At 34.1% G+C, this 14,381-nt stretch overlaps 1 protein-coding gene across 3 annotated transcripts in view; it reads left to right on the forward strand.

The window, feature by feature from the left end:
- Positions 1–14,381, forward strand: part of BCKDHB (branched chain keto acid dehydrogenase E1 subunit beta) — a 195,891-nt gene that overhangs the window by 149,013 nt on the left and 32,497 nt on the right. The window contains exon 10 of one of the 3 annotated variants that reach the window (XM_072965536.1): positions 8,535–8,673. The exons of the other annotated variants lie outside the window; for them this stretch is intronic. Coding sequence (XP_072821637.1) covers positions 8,535–8,567 — 33 coding nt within the window. The 3' untranslated portion in view covers positions 8,568–8,673. Of the gene's footprint in view, positions 1–8,534; positions 8,674–14,381 lie in introns of those variants that run through there. 3 annotated transcript variants of the gene reach the window in all.

A 14,381-nucleotide genomic window follows, 5' to 3' on the forward strand; every position in this document is an offset into this window, starting at 1 on the left:
TGTATCTGCAGGTGTCTTGTTTATTTGCTGAGTGTCCTTCCCCCCTCGATAGAAGGCAAGCTTCATGTTCGCTCCTGTAAGCCTGGTGCCTGAGAATCCTGCCTGGCACTAAGCAGACCCTCAATAAATAATTTAAATGAATTGTCTGCCCCCAGGCATTGCTGTTGTTAGCAATTTCTTTGAAGAATGAGATTCTTGCTGGTTTATGTCGTATGTAGAAATTCCTAGCTGCAAAAACTGCTAGATTGAACGGTTTCCCTTTTTGTCCATCACCACTGCAGTTGTTGACCCGACCCTTGCCCACCCCCCCCCGCCAAATGATTTGTTTTGTGTTTGTCGCGTTAACCTCTGAAATGAGCACTGGTATTAGGTGCTGTTGTCTTTCACATTTCTACTTTGTGTCCTTTCAGCAAAGTATTAATTTCTTTTGAACAATCTGATGGTGCTTTTTTTCCTCCTCGAAATTGTCTAGCGAGGTGGAAGACATTGACATTTACATAGTTACCAATGAAGTTTCATAGAACGAATTGACTAGTTAATGAGTCAAATACATTCTCTGAAGGAAAGCGTTACTTTCTTTTAAAAGTTAGTGATTTCTATGATTTGGGACCTTTAAATTATATTTCAGCCCCTAAAGAGTTTCCTTTCAAAACAGTAATTCTTGAACATCTGGTTGTATCCCCAAAGAAAATTATAATAGATTTAAAATATTTCATGTCCTTATATGGTATGAATGTGTTTCTAGTATTAAAATTGTTTCAATACACAACCTTATCTTAATATTTTTCGAACTACAGTAAGTTAATTATTTAAAATTTTGTAAATGAGGGGCCACGAGAGCATGGCTAATCCTCTCGGGCACCTTGTACAGTGTCCTAGGCAAATACGGAGAAGCGGATAAAGTTAGTCAAGAAATTTTAGGCAGTTTTTTTTCAGCATTATGTTCACTGTCGTTAAGGAGCTGATTGGCCTCCTGGAGATAAAACTAAATTTCTCAGCTCCTTTGTCATGACTCTTGGTGGACAGTACAGTTGCTATTGTTGAAAGCTCATTTTATTTTGGTAATTCATGTAATTAAATATACAACTCAAATTAGTTTACGTGTTGTGACCAAGGTCCATCATCTCTTTCCATGAATGAGTTCACAGCTCGGCAGAAAAGAGATGGGAAAATAGAGATTAACTACTGCTAATGAATTTTCTGCTCAGTTTGAATCTAAACACTTGTGAAAATTAAGACAAGTTGTAATCAGCACTTACTGCCAAAACAAGCAGTTGAAAATGAAAGCTGTAAGCAGAAATGATCCAGTTTATAATTGTTCTGATTTTTTAAAAGTCTACCAATATTAATCAAAGTGTTCAAGAGGTTATTTTGATTTGCAGAAATGTCTGAAAAATTGCATTTGATTGGGGGAAGTGTTGAATATTTGATTATTTTCTTTAGACTTATGTTGAAGAAGAAACTTTATTTTTAATTGTTGATCCATTTGAAGAGACACAGTTTTCTGTTTTTAATCTTTTAAAGGGTCGTATATGATATTTACTACTTAAGATAGTTTTAGATTACAGATGGCACCGAGAATCTATTTGTCTTCATCAAAATTATTAGGGGAAAAGAATAATTCATGACTGTACTTTTAAGAAGTTCTAAATGTTTATTTTTAAAAAGTGCCTTGAGATGACTAACATTTCAAAATTCACGTTTAGATCATCCACAATTATAGTTGCGCCATTGTTTAAAACAAGTTCTTTTGATAAGATTAGTTCATCCTCATAATAACTACATTTTCTTACATTTCTTTCCTGGACCAATTTTAAATTCCCAGCTTAGAATACAGATAGTATAAAATACTCACCATGCCTGTATTGCTGAGTGCTTTCCAGACCAGACGATCTCGGTTTTCCCTGAGATGGCTTATACTTTTAAATGTTCTAGCACTCCTTTTCTCTTTTATTCTCCTGGTCTTTTAAAAATAGTACCAATGGTTAATTCTATATTTAACAGTTAAGAAAATTGAAACTTTGTTTTACCTTTACAACTCATTACGGAAGACTCTCCAGCCTCTGCACTCTGACAATAAATTTATGCTTTATTTTTTTAGCTATGAACTTTTCCGGGCATAGGTTTCTACGTAAGTGTTCATAGTAGACCAAATTGAATGTATTTTGTGAATAATGTTCCAACATCACACAATCCTATAGTTTATTAAAACCAGCTTTCCTGTAGCAGTTCCAAAAACAAAGTTCAGGTACCTTAAAGTAATGAAGTACTACACAAATGTTGATAAAATAGTCCTTTAATGGAATGTTTTATTATGTGTACAGCTGTCGCTTTACCTAATAAATTAAATACAGTATTCATGTTAATAAAGCCCACAATCTTTATAAAACCAGGACGTTGACTAACCTGCATGCACATTGAGTCATGTAACAGCACAGGTGAAGCTAGATTTTCCTATTGGTGAGGATGCCACCTGGATGCCTTCTTAACTCTTTAGAGAACCTCTTTTTTTTCTCCTTCCTTCCTTCCTTCCTTCCTTCCTTCCTTCCTTCCTTCCTTCCTTCCTTCCTTCCTTCCTTCCTTCCTTCCTTCCTCTTTGCTTTTCTTGACAGCATTTTTCATGCTGCTCTCAGCAAAACACATAGATCTTTGCAGCAGAACTATCATTTTCTCTCACCATGGACAGACCAAGTAAGCATCATTCTAGGTTGGATGTAGGCATATATTTTCTTTTTCTGGTGGTTGAACAAAAGTCATATTAAAATAATTATGGAGTTGCTTAATACCATTGAAAATCATTTTTAAAGAGGCTTAGCTATCAGTACGAAGTGTGTGTGTGCTTCCCTCTAAAGAATATGTAAATTAACTTTTTTTTTACTAACGGTTTTTTAAAGTGGTATAATGGAATAGGATGTTATATGTGAAACTTCTACCTACATTGTTAATTTCCTCCAAGGGTATCATAGCTGACAGCAGTTTTAATGATGCAGATACAAGATAATTCGCTAAAGTTGAAAGAAGGGGGAATATTATGACACACAATTAAGAAAGATATCCTTTTCCAAATATCAAGTGATGAAAAAACAAGTGGCACCCATAAAACATTTTTAAATGATTTCGCCTATGAATAAGCCCGATTTTCATTTTTTTCTTCCAGAACAAAAGTCCTCAAAAAAAAAAAAAAACCCATTTTGCAATGTCTATTATGTCATTTGAAGAAATTTGCTAAGTACTTGAAAAGTGCATTTTGGATGACTTTTCTTTACTTGCCTTGTTACTCAACGTTGTGACAAAATATTGCTTGTTCACTGACACATCACTGTGTTACCACGATTAAAAAGGTTCTTGTGGAACGAAGGCTTGGCTCACTTGGCTACAGCTAATGAATTTGTTTTCCTCGGGGACAAAGCCTTAGAACTGTTTTCTGAGAGGCTAGCATTCCATGTTATACAAATAGAGATGCTTCCCTTGAGATACTGGGAAGGATGGGTGGGTTATTGGTGAATACTAGTTTGCTGCAAAGTCCTTTGCCTTACAGCTGTGAAGCCAAGTCTCTGTTGTCTGTAATATTTTTTAATTGATAACTGTTTCAGAGATAAAATCTAAAGTCCTTTGTTCTTATTATGAAGGTTTTTATTAGTGAAAGTTTTGTTTGTTTTTTGGTGTCCCAGAAGTGGAGTATGATCACCTGTAATAATGTTGATCTTTTTGTGCTATAAGCAAGTTAAGCATTTTAAGTGTGATTTCATATTTGCCTTGGTTTTCATGAAGCCTTTGGTCATCTGTACATCACATTGAACTGACATCTATATTAGAGTCATTAGGGTACATTTATCTAAAGAAGAAATGTTCAGACATGTCCAATAAGTGACCATAGAATTTCAGCTCCCATGTCAGGCAAGGGAAAGCCAAACTGGTAGGGAGTTGGGAAGTTAGACTCACTTCTGTTGGTCCAACTGGTAAAACAGTTCTTGTTTCCACCAATTCTCATCTCCTGGTGTGATAGGAAGCTTGTCATAGAGACAGAGAAGACATGAGCCGGTAGTGGAATAAAGGTGACCATACACTTTATCTTCCAAACTTGGACAGCAGGCATAAACTGGGGTTGTTCCATGCAGACCAAGATGGATAATTACCTCCTTATGCTACTTCATGGGAATATGTCACCTACTACGTTATGCAATTAAATCTTAAGTAAAGCATTAGTGACCATGGAATTAGAACTATCTAGGGAGGATTCTGAGTTGGGTTAAATCAAATTTAGTGCTCTTAAATGTCCAAGAGATTAAAAAAACAAAATGAAACTCAAGAACATAAATGCCATTTCACTAGTCAGTGATCATTTCTTTTAAAGGTAGTGATAAAGAAGAATTTAACATAGGTTACCTTTCCTAATGGCTGCTGCTGCTTTTCCCACATGTAATCTATTGTTAGTCATTTGCAAACTACCTGGGAATCACTAAATGACTTGCTATTTGTTGTGTTGGAAATTAAGCCATCCTTAATAGTTTGAAAATGTCAACAAGTGCTAAATATGTTTAAAATAATTTAAAATGCCCCCTCCCAAATGGGTGGTTAGTAGTTTGTATTATGTACAAAATGAAGATGAAAACAGAATTGTAAGACTTAATATGTCTTTCAGAAACTTTTTTGCTGACCTACCAATCAGTGAATGAGAAAATGACCCTTTCTGTTAATAATAACTTTTGATTTTTACACATTTGGCTTTTTGAAATAATTGCTAAAGGGGAAAAATTGTATTGTTCCCTAATGTTAAATGAAGGATCTAGGGAGATTCATTAACTATTTCAGTATGTTTAGTCTTTCAGTAAACTTTATTTTCATTACGTTGAATCATATTATTAAAGGCCTGAAATGATTCTGTAAAAATGTATTTAATGGCATACTGGCTTTGGGCATATGTTCCTGAAAAATGCCTTGATGAGAGAAACCCTGCTGGCAAGATCAAGATCTCAGAGAAAACAGAGATTTAAGAGCAAATAAAGGTGACATTAAAAATACTTTAAATATGTATTTAAAATAAGGTCGGTGAGGACACTGCTTCCAAAAGAAACCAGAATAATGGGTGTTGATCTACCACATACGTACCCAGCTCCTGAGTGACCTTCAGTTTATAAAGCAGCACGGACCTGAATGGACCATCAAGGACCTCCTTCCAAACGTTGTGTGTTACTCAGACTAGACTTCATTTTAAGGGTTTTAAACTAACTTCTATTGCATTACACTTTTTTTTTTGGTTTATATATATGTGTGTATATATATAAATTAAAAAAAAATTTCCTTGAATCCTGGCAAAATTCTTATGAAACCGCCCTGCCTTTTTATGAATTATCCTGGGGCTTAAGGCTGTGGTTTTATTGCCTGGGCTTTGTTCATACATGGAGTGGCTGAAGTAACACATAATGTTGGGAAGCCCAGAAGCGGGGTAGAGGTTTAGGGAACATAAGTAGTCAAGTGACCTTTTGTTTAAGGGGCCAGAACCTAACTGTGCAGATATAAGTAGACCTCATATTTTAAATTTCAGGTGAGCAAATATAAAATTATTCGCTTAAAACAGGGGTTGGTAAATCCTCATGGCTCAGGGACTATTGAATGGCCAATCTGTATATTTCTAGAACTTTCAAATCCCTTCTTTTGTGAAGGAGGGGAGTTTCTTGGCATGATTCTTTTTATGATTCTAGTAAAGCATTTTAGATCATATGTTTGCATATAAAACTTAATGGCATAGTCTAAAATTTAAGCTAAAAAACAACCACCTTTTCATTGATTTCCATGAGCCCTTTAAGGGTTATATACAGTACAAGGTTGAATTTGTTCCTTCTTTAAAAAGGAAAGACTGCCAGTTATATCGGAAGGTGAAGTAATGATCAAATTGCACTGATTAACTGCAGAAAGATCAAGGAATGAACCAAATGTGGTAATAATAGTAAATTTTATAAAATATTGATCGTTTGTAATCTTTTTTTTTGGTGGGGGGAGAGGTAATTAGGTTTATTTACTTATTTATTTTAATGGTGGGAGATTGAACCCAGGACCTCGTGCATGCTAAGCATGTATTGTACCACTGAGTTATACACTTCTTACCTCCATTTGTAATCTTAAGTGATAAATAGCTAATAATTTTTCTCTTGGTATAGTTGATCAGTTCATACAGTATCATTTTGCTATAGTAGAAAATATAGTTGAATATTTTTAGAGATGACGGATACTATCCCACATGTTAGTAATTCTATCGATGAACAATTCTTTTTGGATTTGACAGAGAAACCACTGGATTCTAAATAACTATGTTCGAAAGGGATTTCTGCTGTACTCTGTGGTTATATTTGCTTTTTGAGGCATTTATATATAGTCATTCTTTGGTAAATTCATTTAGAGAAGGCTTTTCAAATTCAGTTAGTAAGGTTAAAAAGAAATATTCTAAAATATAAGCAGATGTTTGTTATTTCTAGGTCTAGGGGTTATATTATGAGTGCTTTTAATTTTCTCCTTTATCCTTTTCTCAATTTTCCAAAATTTCTAACTGCTTACTTCATATACTTCATATCTCAATTTGGCTGTCTAGTAAGTGTCTCAAAAAAAAAAAAATGCCCAAACCCGCTATTATTTTCTCAGTGATCCTTACTTCAGGCCAAAACCCGGGAAACCTCATTAATGCCTGCCTTTCTCTTACACTCTGCATTCAGTTCACCAAGAGGTGCACGACTCTAAAGCATGTCTCTAAATCAGCCAGTTAACTTAGCATCTCTACTACCTCAGTCAATACCACAACTTTCTTCTCTGAACTATCACTTTCTTCTCATTAGTGCTTCCTTACAGAGTAACTGGAATGGCCTTTTTGAAGTGCAGATTAGATCTTGGCAATTCCTTGTCCCAGGGGTGTCCCATCATCCTCATAATGAAATCCTAACTCCTTATTTTCTAACCTTCTTTGCTCCTTTCACCCTTCCCTATCCTCAGGGACCTTCTTGTTCCTTGGATGAATGTAATTGTGGTTTAAAAAAACATGAGGCTAAAAACATACTTCTGACCATAGCTTTAGAATATCTTACAGAATAGACAAAAATAGAAAAATTGATCCAGATAAGACAAAAATGTCCTGAATGAGTGACTTAAGTTTCTTATGATCTGGTGTTATTTTTTTTAACCTTGTACTTTAAATCACTAACTCGGCATTCATTTAACAGAAATTCAGTATACAATTTTCTTTTTCTTGTTAATTACTCCATATTGGCTTTTATTTCTTCCAAATGATGATGAGAGTAGTCCTCAATTACACTCTGTTAATACTGTGGCAAAGGTCATGTTGTAAGTGAAGTTTTAGAAGGAGAGGAGAAAGACAGGAAATACAAAGACATACAATCTATAGATAAAGACAGGATAGCCAGAGAAAAAACTGAAACATTACATACAGAGTATTATACTACAAATATTTGCTAATTTTTAATCAGAAACAATGGGAAGGAAAAAAAAATAACCTGGAAATTTATATTCAGTCAAACTGTCCTTCACAATAGAGGAAAAATAAAAAATTTTCAGATTAAAAAATGAGAGAATTCACTGCCATCAGACCTGTACTCTGAGAAATACTGAAGGAAATTCTTCATATTGAAAGGAAATACCACCAGATGGTAACTCAAATCTATAACTAAACACTGCAGACCATCCTTTTTTTTTTTTTGTGCACACAGAATGTTTGCCAAGATAGACTATATGCTATGCTATAGACAAGTTTTAATAACGGTTTAAACATTTCAGATTGTTCACAATATGTTGTCTGACCACAATGAAATTAAATTAGATATTAATAGCAATGAAACACCTAGAAAATAACAAATATTTGTGAATTAAAAATATAACTCTAAATAATGACAGCTCAAAGAAGAAATAACAAGGAATATGATAAAATCTTAAATATAATGAACACACAAAATAAAATTTGTGCAGAACAGCTAAAACAGTGCTTAGAGGAATATATGCATAACTATAAATGCTCATATTAGAAAGAAAAAAAACTTAGTGTTCAACATTTCCACCTTCAGGTAAAGAAAGAAAAGTAAAATATACCTATAGTAAGCAGAAGGTAGAAAATAATAAAGATAAGAAAAGAAATCAATAAAATAGAAAAAGGAGACACAGGAATTTTAAAATGAAAGAAAAAGAAAATTGGTACTTAGGAAAGATTTATAAACGTGATCACCCCTAGCAAGACTGATCAACAGAAGGAGAGAGAAAACATAAGTCACCAATATCAGGAATGAAAGTGGGAATATCATTACAGACCTAACAAACATCAAAATAAGATAAGGGAATACTATGAATGACTTCATGTACTGGACATTCCTTTGCCTGGGTGCTCGAATGGTGGTAGAAGCAGTTGGGATGGGTGGGGAAGGAGAGATAACTCTCCAGAACCAACTGTGTGCTCATTGCTCTGCTGGGAACTTACATACTTTCTTTTATTTAATACTTTGACTCTCTTGATGAAGTATCCATTATGCTTATTTTTACAGATTAGAAAATTGAGGCTCAAGAAGGGTAATTAATTTGCCTAAGGCTAGAGAGCAGGCAAGCAAAGGAACCAGAAACCACACCACATCTGTCTCCAGGGCCCAGACGCTTCCTTGACTCTTTTAATGTATTGTGAACATAGCAATAACTAATTTTCAGCAAACAAAGTACAAAGCTAACCGAGTTCATCTTATAACACTCTGAAAAAATAGATTTTATTTTGTTCTCTTCCAGGAATGGTCATTTTAAAGAGTTGCTTTTTGCAACTCTTTTTTTCTGATATGTTAGGAATAGGAGGTTCTATTTTAATGAATATAGCCCCACTGAATCTGGCAAGTAGAATGCAAAATCTTTTCAGGCATATTTAAAGATAATGAAAGGTCAAATAGAGTACATTTTTGTAGTATTCTTTTACAGTCTGATTAAGCTTATCATATTTAAGTATTTATTAGGAGATGAATTAATAGTGGTTAGTCATATGTCTCAAATGCATGTGAGGCTCATGTTGAAAACTAGGAGAAAAGTATCTTTGCATGTATTGAAATACATTTCAAGTTAATTATATAATTAAAACTATTATACTAAATTATTTTTGAGGATTTCTTACAAGTCTTGTAAATGATCTCTTGTGAAGGCCCAAAGCTTCATACCTTTTTATTTTGCAAAATATATTGTTCTGTGATCTGTATATAATCAGCATGAAACATGTTGGAGGACTGGATGTTTGAAATACTAACTTTTTTTGCAAAGTCGTATGTTGTCAAGTTGGTGATAGAAACATTTTCTGATAAGGTGAGCTCAGTGCATGTTTGTCACACGTCAGTGTAATCCAAAGGAATTAGAATTTTCTAGCTAGTCAGACTGAAAACCACCAGTTGCTTTTATTTTTGTTTAGTTCTAAACTATATTTTGGATTTGGTGTTTTCTTCAGTTACATTTTAAAGGGGAAAGGAAAAATATTACATGAAGTTGTGCTGAAACAAAATTCTGGAATAAAATGAAATATAAGCTCCACTGTGAAACAGACATTGCAGTGTAAACATATGAGATGAAGCAGCATTTGCCGGAGAACTCAGATCTCTGGTGTGACAGCACTGCTTATGTTTGAGAGTCACAAATAACAGTGCTAGCTGAAATGGGATGATGATGCTTTGAAAAAAAACAGAAGGCAGAATGTGGAGGAAAACAGGCCTTCATGCACTGTTGATGGCTATAGAAATTAGTGCAGCCATTATAAAAAATAGTATAGAGATTCCTCAAAAAATTAAAAATAGAGCTATCATATGAGCCAGCAGTTCCACTCCTGGATATTTAGCCAAAGAAAACAAAAACACTGATTAGCAAAGATATACACACCCCTGTGTTCACTGCAGCAATATTTAAAATAGCCAAAATATGGAAGCAATCAAAGTGCCCATCAATAGATGAATGAATTAAGAAGATATGGTATGTATGTATGTATGTATAATATACAATGGATTATTATCCATCCATAAAAAAAGAATGAAGTCTTGCCATTTGTGACAACATGGGTGGACCTAAAAGGTATTACACTAAGTGAAGTAAGTCAGAGAAAGACAAATACTGTATGATTTTACTTATCTGTGGAACCTAAAAAACAAACAAACATAAGATAGAAACAGAGTTATAGATACAGAGAACATGTGGTTGCCAGAGGGGAGCGGGGATGGAGGAAAGAAATAGGTGAGGGAGATGAAGAGGTATGAACTTCCAGTTGCAAAATAAATGTCACAGGTATGAAATATAGAGTGTGGGGAATATAGTCAATACCTATGTGATACTTTGTGAGGTGACAAATTGTTATCTAGACCTATCATGGTGATTATTTTGAAATGTATAGAAATAAAAATCACTATGTTGTGTAACAGGAACTAACATAATGTTGTAAGTCAATTATACTTCAAAAAAAAACTCATAGAAAAAAAGATCAGACTGGTGGTTGCTAGAGGTGAGAGTGGGGAGAGAGGAATTGGATGAAGGCATTCAAAATGTACACACGTCCAGTTATAAGATAAATAAGTACAAGGGGTATAATGTACAACATGGTAAATATAATTAACACTGCTGTATGTTATATATGAAAGTTGTCAAGAGAGTAAATCCTAAGAGTTCTCATCAAAGGAAATACAATTTTTTTTCTATTTCTTTAATTTTGTATCTGTATGATATGATGACTGTCACTAAAGTTATGGTGATAATTATTTCATGGTATGTGTAAGTCAGATCATTATACATATCACAATAAAATTAGAAGAAAAAAAAATAAGGCAGAATTTCCAGTGTTGATAAGACTTTATTTTACTAAATCAAGTGGGATTTGTCCCAGGGATGCAAGGATTTTTCAGTATCCACAAATCAATCAGTGTAATATACCACATTAACAAATTGCAGAATAAAAACCATATGATCATTTCAATAGATACAGAAAAAGCTTTTGATAAAATTCAATATCCGTTTATGATAAAAACCCTCTCCAGATAGTTGCCACTGAGGAAACATACCTCAATATAATAAAAGCCACATGTGACAGACCCACAGCTAACATCACACTTAATGGTGAAAAGCTGGAAGTGTTTCCTCTAAGATCAGGAACAAGACAGGGATGCTCACTCTTGCCACTTTTATTCAACATAGTTTTGAACTCCTGGCACAGCAATCAGAGAAGAAAAATATAAAGGAATCCAAAATGGAAAGGAAGAAGTAAAACTGGCACTATTTGCACATGGCATGATAACACACACAAAAAATCCTAAAGACGTCACCAGAAAACTACTAGAGCTCATCAATGAATTTGGTGAAGTTGTAGGATACATAATTAATATGTAGAAGTTTGTTGCATTTCTATACACTAACAATGAAGTATTAGAAAGAGAAATTAAGGAAACAATCCTATTTACCATTGCATCAAAAAGAATTAAATACCTAGGAATAAACCTACCTAAGGAGGCAAAAGATCTGTACGTGGAAAACTATAAGACACTGATGGAAGAAATTGAATACGACAGAAACAGATGGAAAGATATACCATATTCTTGGATTAGAAGAGTCAGTATTGTTAAAATGTCCATACTGTCCAAGGCAATCTACAGATTCAGTGCAATCTCTATCTAAGTACCAATGGCATTTTTCACAGAAGTAAAACAAATAATTTTAAAATTTGTATAGAAACACAAAAGACCCTAAGTAATCAAAACAATCTTAAGAAAGAAGAACAGAGCTAGAGAAAACACACTCCCTGACTTCAGACTATCCTACAAAGCTACAGTAATCAAAACAGTATGGCACTGGCACAAAAACAGACACATTAATCAAGGAAACAAGATAGAGAGCCCACAGATAAACCGACACACTTATAGTCAATTAATCTACTACAAAGGAGGCAAATAATAAAGGAGACAAAGAATATACAATGGAGAAAAGACAGCCTCTTCAATAAATGGTGCTAGGAAAACTGGACAGCTGCATATAAAAGAATGAAATTAGAACATTTTCTAACACCATATACAAAAATAAACTCAAAATGGAATAAAGACGTAAATGGAAGATCGATATTATAAAACTCCTAGGGCAAAACATAGGCAGAACACTCTTTGACATAAATTGCAGCACTATTTTTTGGATCCATCTCATAAACTAAAGGAAATAAAAGCAAGAATATACAAATGAGAGCTAATCAAACTTAAAAGCTTTCCCACAGCAAAGGAAACCATCAACAAAGCAAAAAGACAACCTACTAGATGGGAGAAAACATTTGCAAATTATGTGACTAGTAAGGGATTATTACCCAACATATATAAACAGTTCATACAACTCAACAAAACAACCACAACCCAATTGAAAAATGGGCAGAAGAACTGAACAGACATTTTTCCAAGGAAGAAATGAAGATAGCTAACAGACACATGAAAAGATGCTCAACATCACTAATCATCAAGGAAATGTGAACCAAAATCACAATGAGAAATCATCTCACACCAGTCAGAATGACTATCCTCAAAAAAGAACACAAATAACAAATGTTGGCAAGAATGTAGAGAAAAGAGGACCTTGTACTGTGTTGGTAGGGATGTAAATTGGTGCAGCCACTGTGGATAACAGTGTGGAGGTTTCTAAAAAAAACTAAAAATAGAACTATCATATGACTCAGTGATTCCACTCTTCAGTATATATTAAAAAAAAAACTAATTTGAAAAGATACATGGGCCCCAGTGTTCGTAGCAACATTATTTATAATTGCCAAGATACAGAACCAATCTAAGTGTCCATCAACAGATGACAGATAAAGAGGCTGTAATATTTATATAGAGAGATATACAGTGGAATGCTACTCAGCCATAAAAAGGAACAAAATTTTGCCATTTGCAGCAACTTGGATGGTCTTGGAGGGCATTATGCTAAGTGAAATAAGCCAGAGAAAGGCAAATACTGTATAATATCACATATGTGGAATCTAAAAAATACAACAAACTAGTGAATATAACAAAAAATAAGCTGATTCACAGAGAGAACAAACTAGTGGTTACCAGTTGGTGGGGGGGGGAGGTACAAATTATTGGGTGTAAAATAGGCTCGAGGATGTATTGTATACCATAGTGAATATAGGTAATATTTTGTAACAACTATAAATGAAAAGTAACCTTTAAAAATTGTATAAAATTAAAAAAAACCTAGGAAGTATAATAAAATCATACAGGGAAGATTCTTTACCATGATATTACCTGAAACTCAAAGGATAATCCTCTTGGATCTTATGGCTTCAGTTCGTGGGATTTACATAATCCTAATTCAGGATCCTTTAGTGTTGAGATAATGCTACTGTAATAAATCTAGCAGACTAATTAGAGAAAAGAAAGTATTTTTCAAAACTAGCTACGTCCACTTATGAGTTGTAATTGAGTATGTCTTACAAAAATAGATGGCAGACAAAAGAAATGAAAAATTGGGGCAGAACATATGAAGTTAAAAAAAAAAAGAATCTTAGAGAATGTCCAGCTCAGCTTCTCACTTCTGCTCTGATCTCTCTTGATCCCCTTGTCATTTGTTTGCATGCCTGTGAGTCTGCCTGCATAAAACTACATGTGGGACAGATACAGGCATCTGCATAAAAATCAGCAGGGTCTGTAGGTCTAGAGGACGTTAAGAGGCTCTACGAGAGTCAACTCTGCCTGTGCCAAGGTCTCTTTTTCAAAAAAACTAGTCCATGGTAAAATGAGAACAATAGGAGGGCTGTCTCCTGTCTCTGTCTCCCCTCCCCCTCCTCCTCCTCTCTCTTATTTCATGGAAACAGAAACTCTTCAGATAATCACATCCTTCCTTTGGAAGGCCAGTCCTTCATTCTGTGATTTTGTTCATCTTCTTTTATTCGTGTTACATACATTTTTCTCTTATCAATTGATGATGTTAATTGGCTTTTGTTTTAACATCTTGGTCAGCAATTCAGCATTAAGTCCAGTGCGCATTTCTTTCTTTGTTTTTGTTTAGGAAACTGTATCAGTTCATAAAATGGTGCTGTAGACCAGTTTTTTTCATTATCATGCAGACATTTTAGCTCTTTATAGCTCTGTCTCTATTTTGTCTTTGTGTTTTATTACACAACTAAAAGATCCATTTTGGTAGGTCTTCAAGAAAGTAATAGGAACAGCCTGTCCTAAAAATGAATGTTCTAGGAATCTTCAAGATTTTTAGTAATTTTTTAAAAATCTTATACATTTCATGGTTTTAAAACTGTTGGAGTTAGGTAATAGGAATTAAATTACAGGTAATATTGGGCCATTGAAGTCCAAACTAGGTAATTAATTTGAAAGAGATACATTTTTTTCTAAAGGGTT

The sequence above is a fragment of the Vicugna pacos genome, chromosome 8 (assembly GCF_048564905.1).
Source record: "Vicugna pacos chromosome 8, VicPac4, whole genome shotgun sequence".
Classification (NCBI taxonomy): domain Eukaryota; kingdom Metazoa; phylum Chordata; class Mammalia; order Artiodactyla; family Camelidae; genus Vicugna; species Vicugna pacos.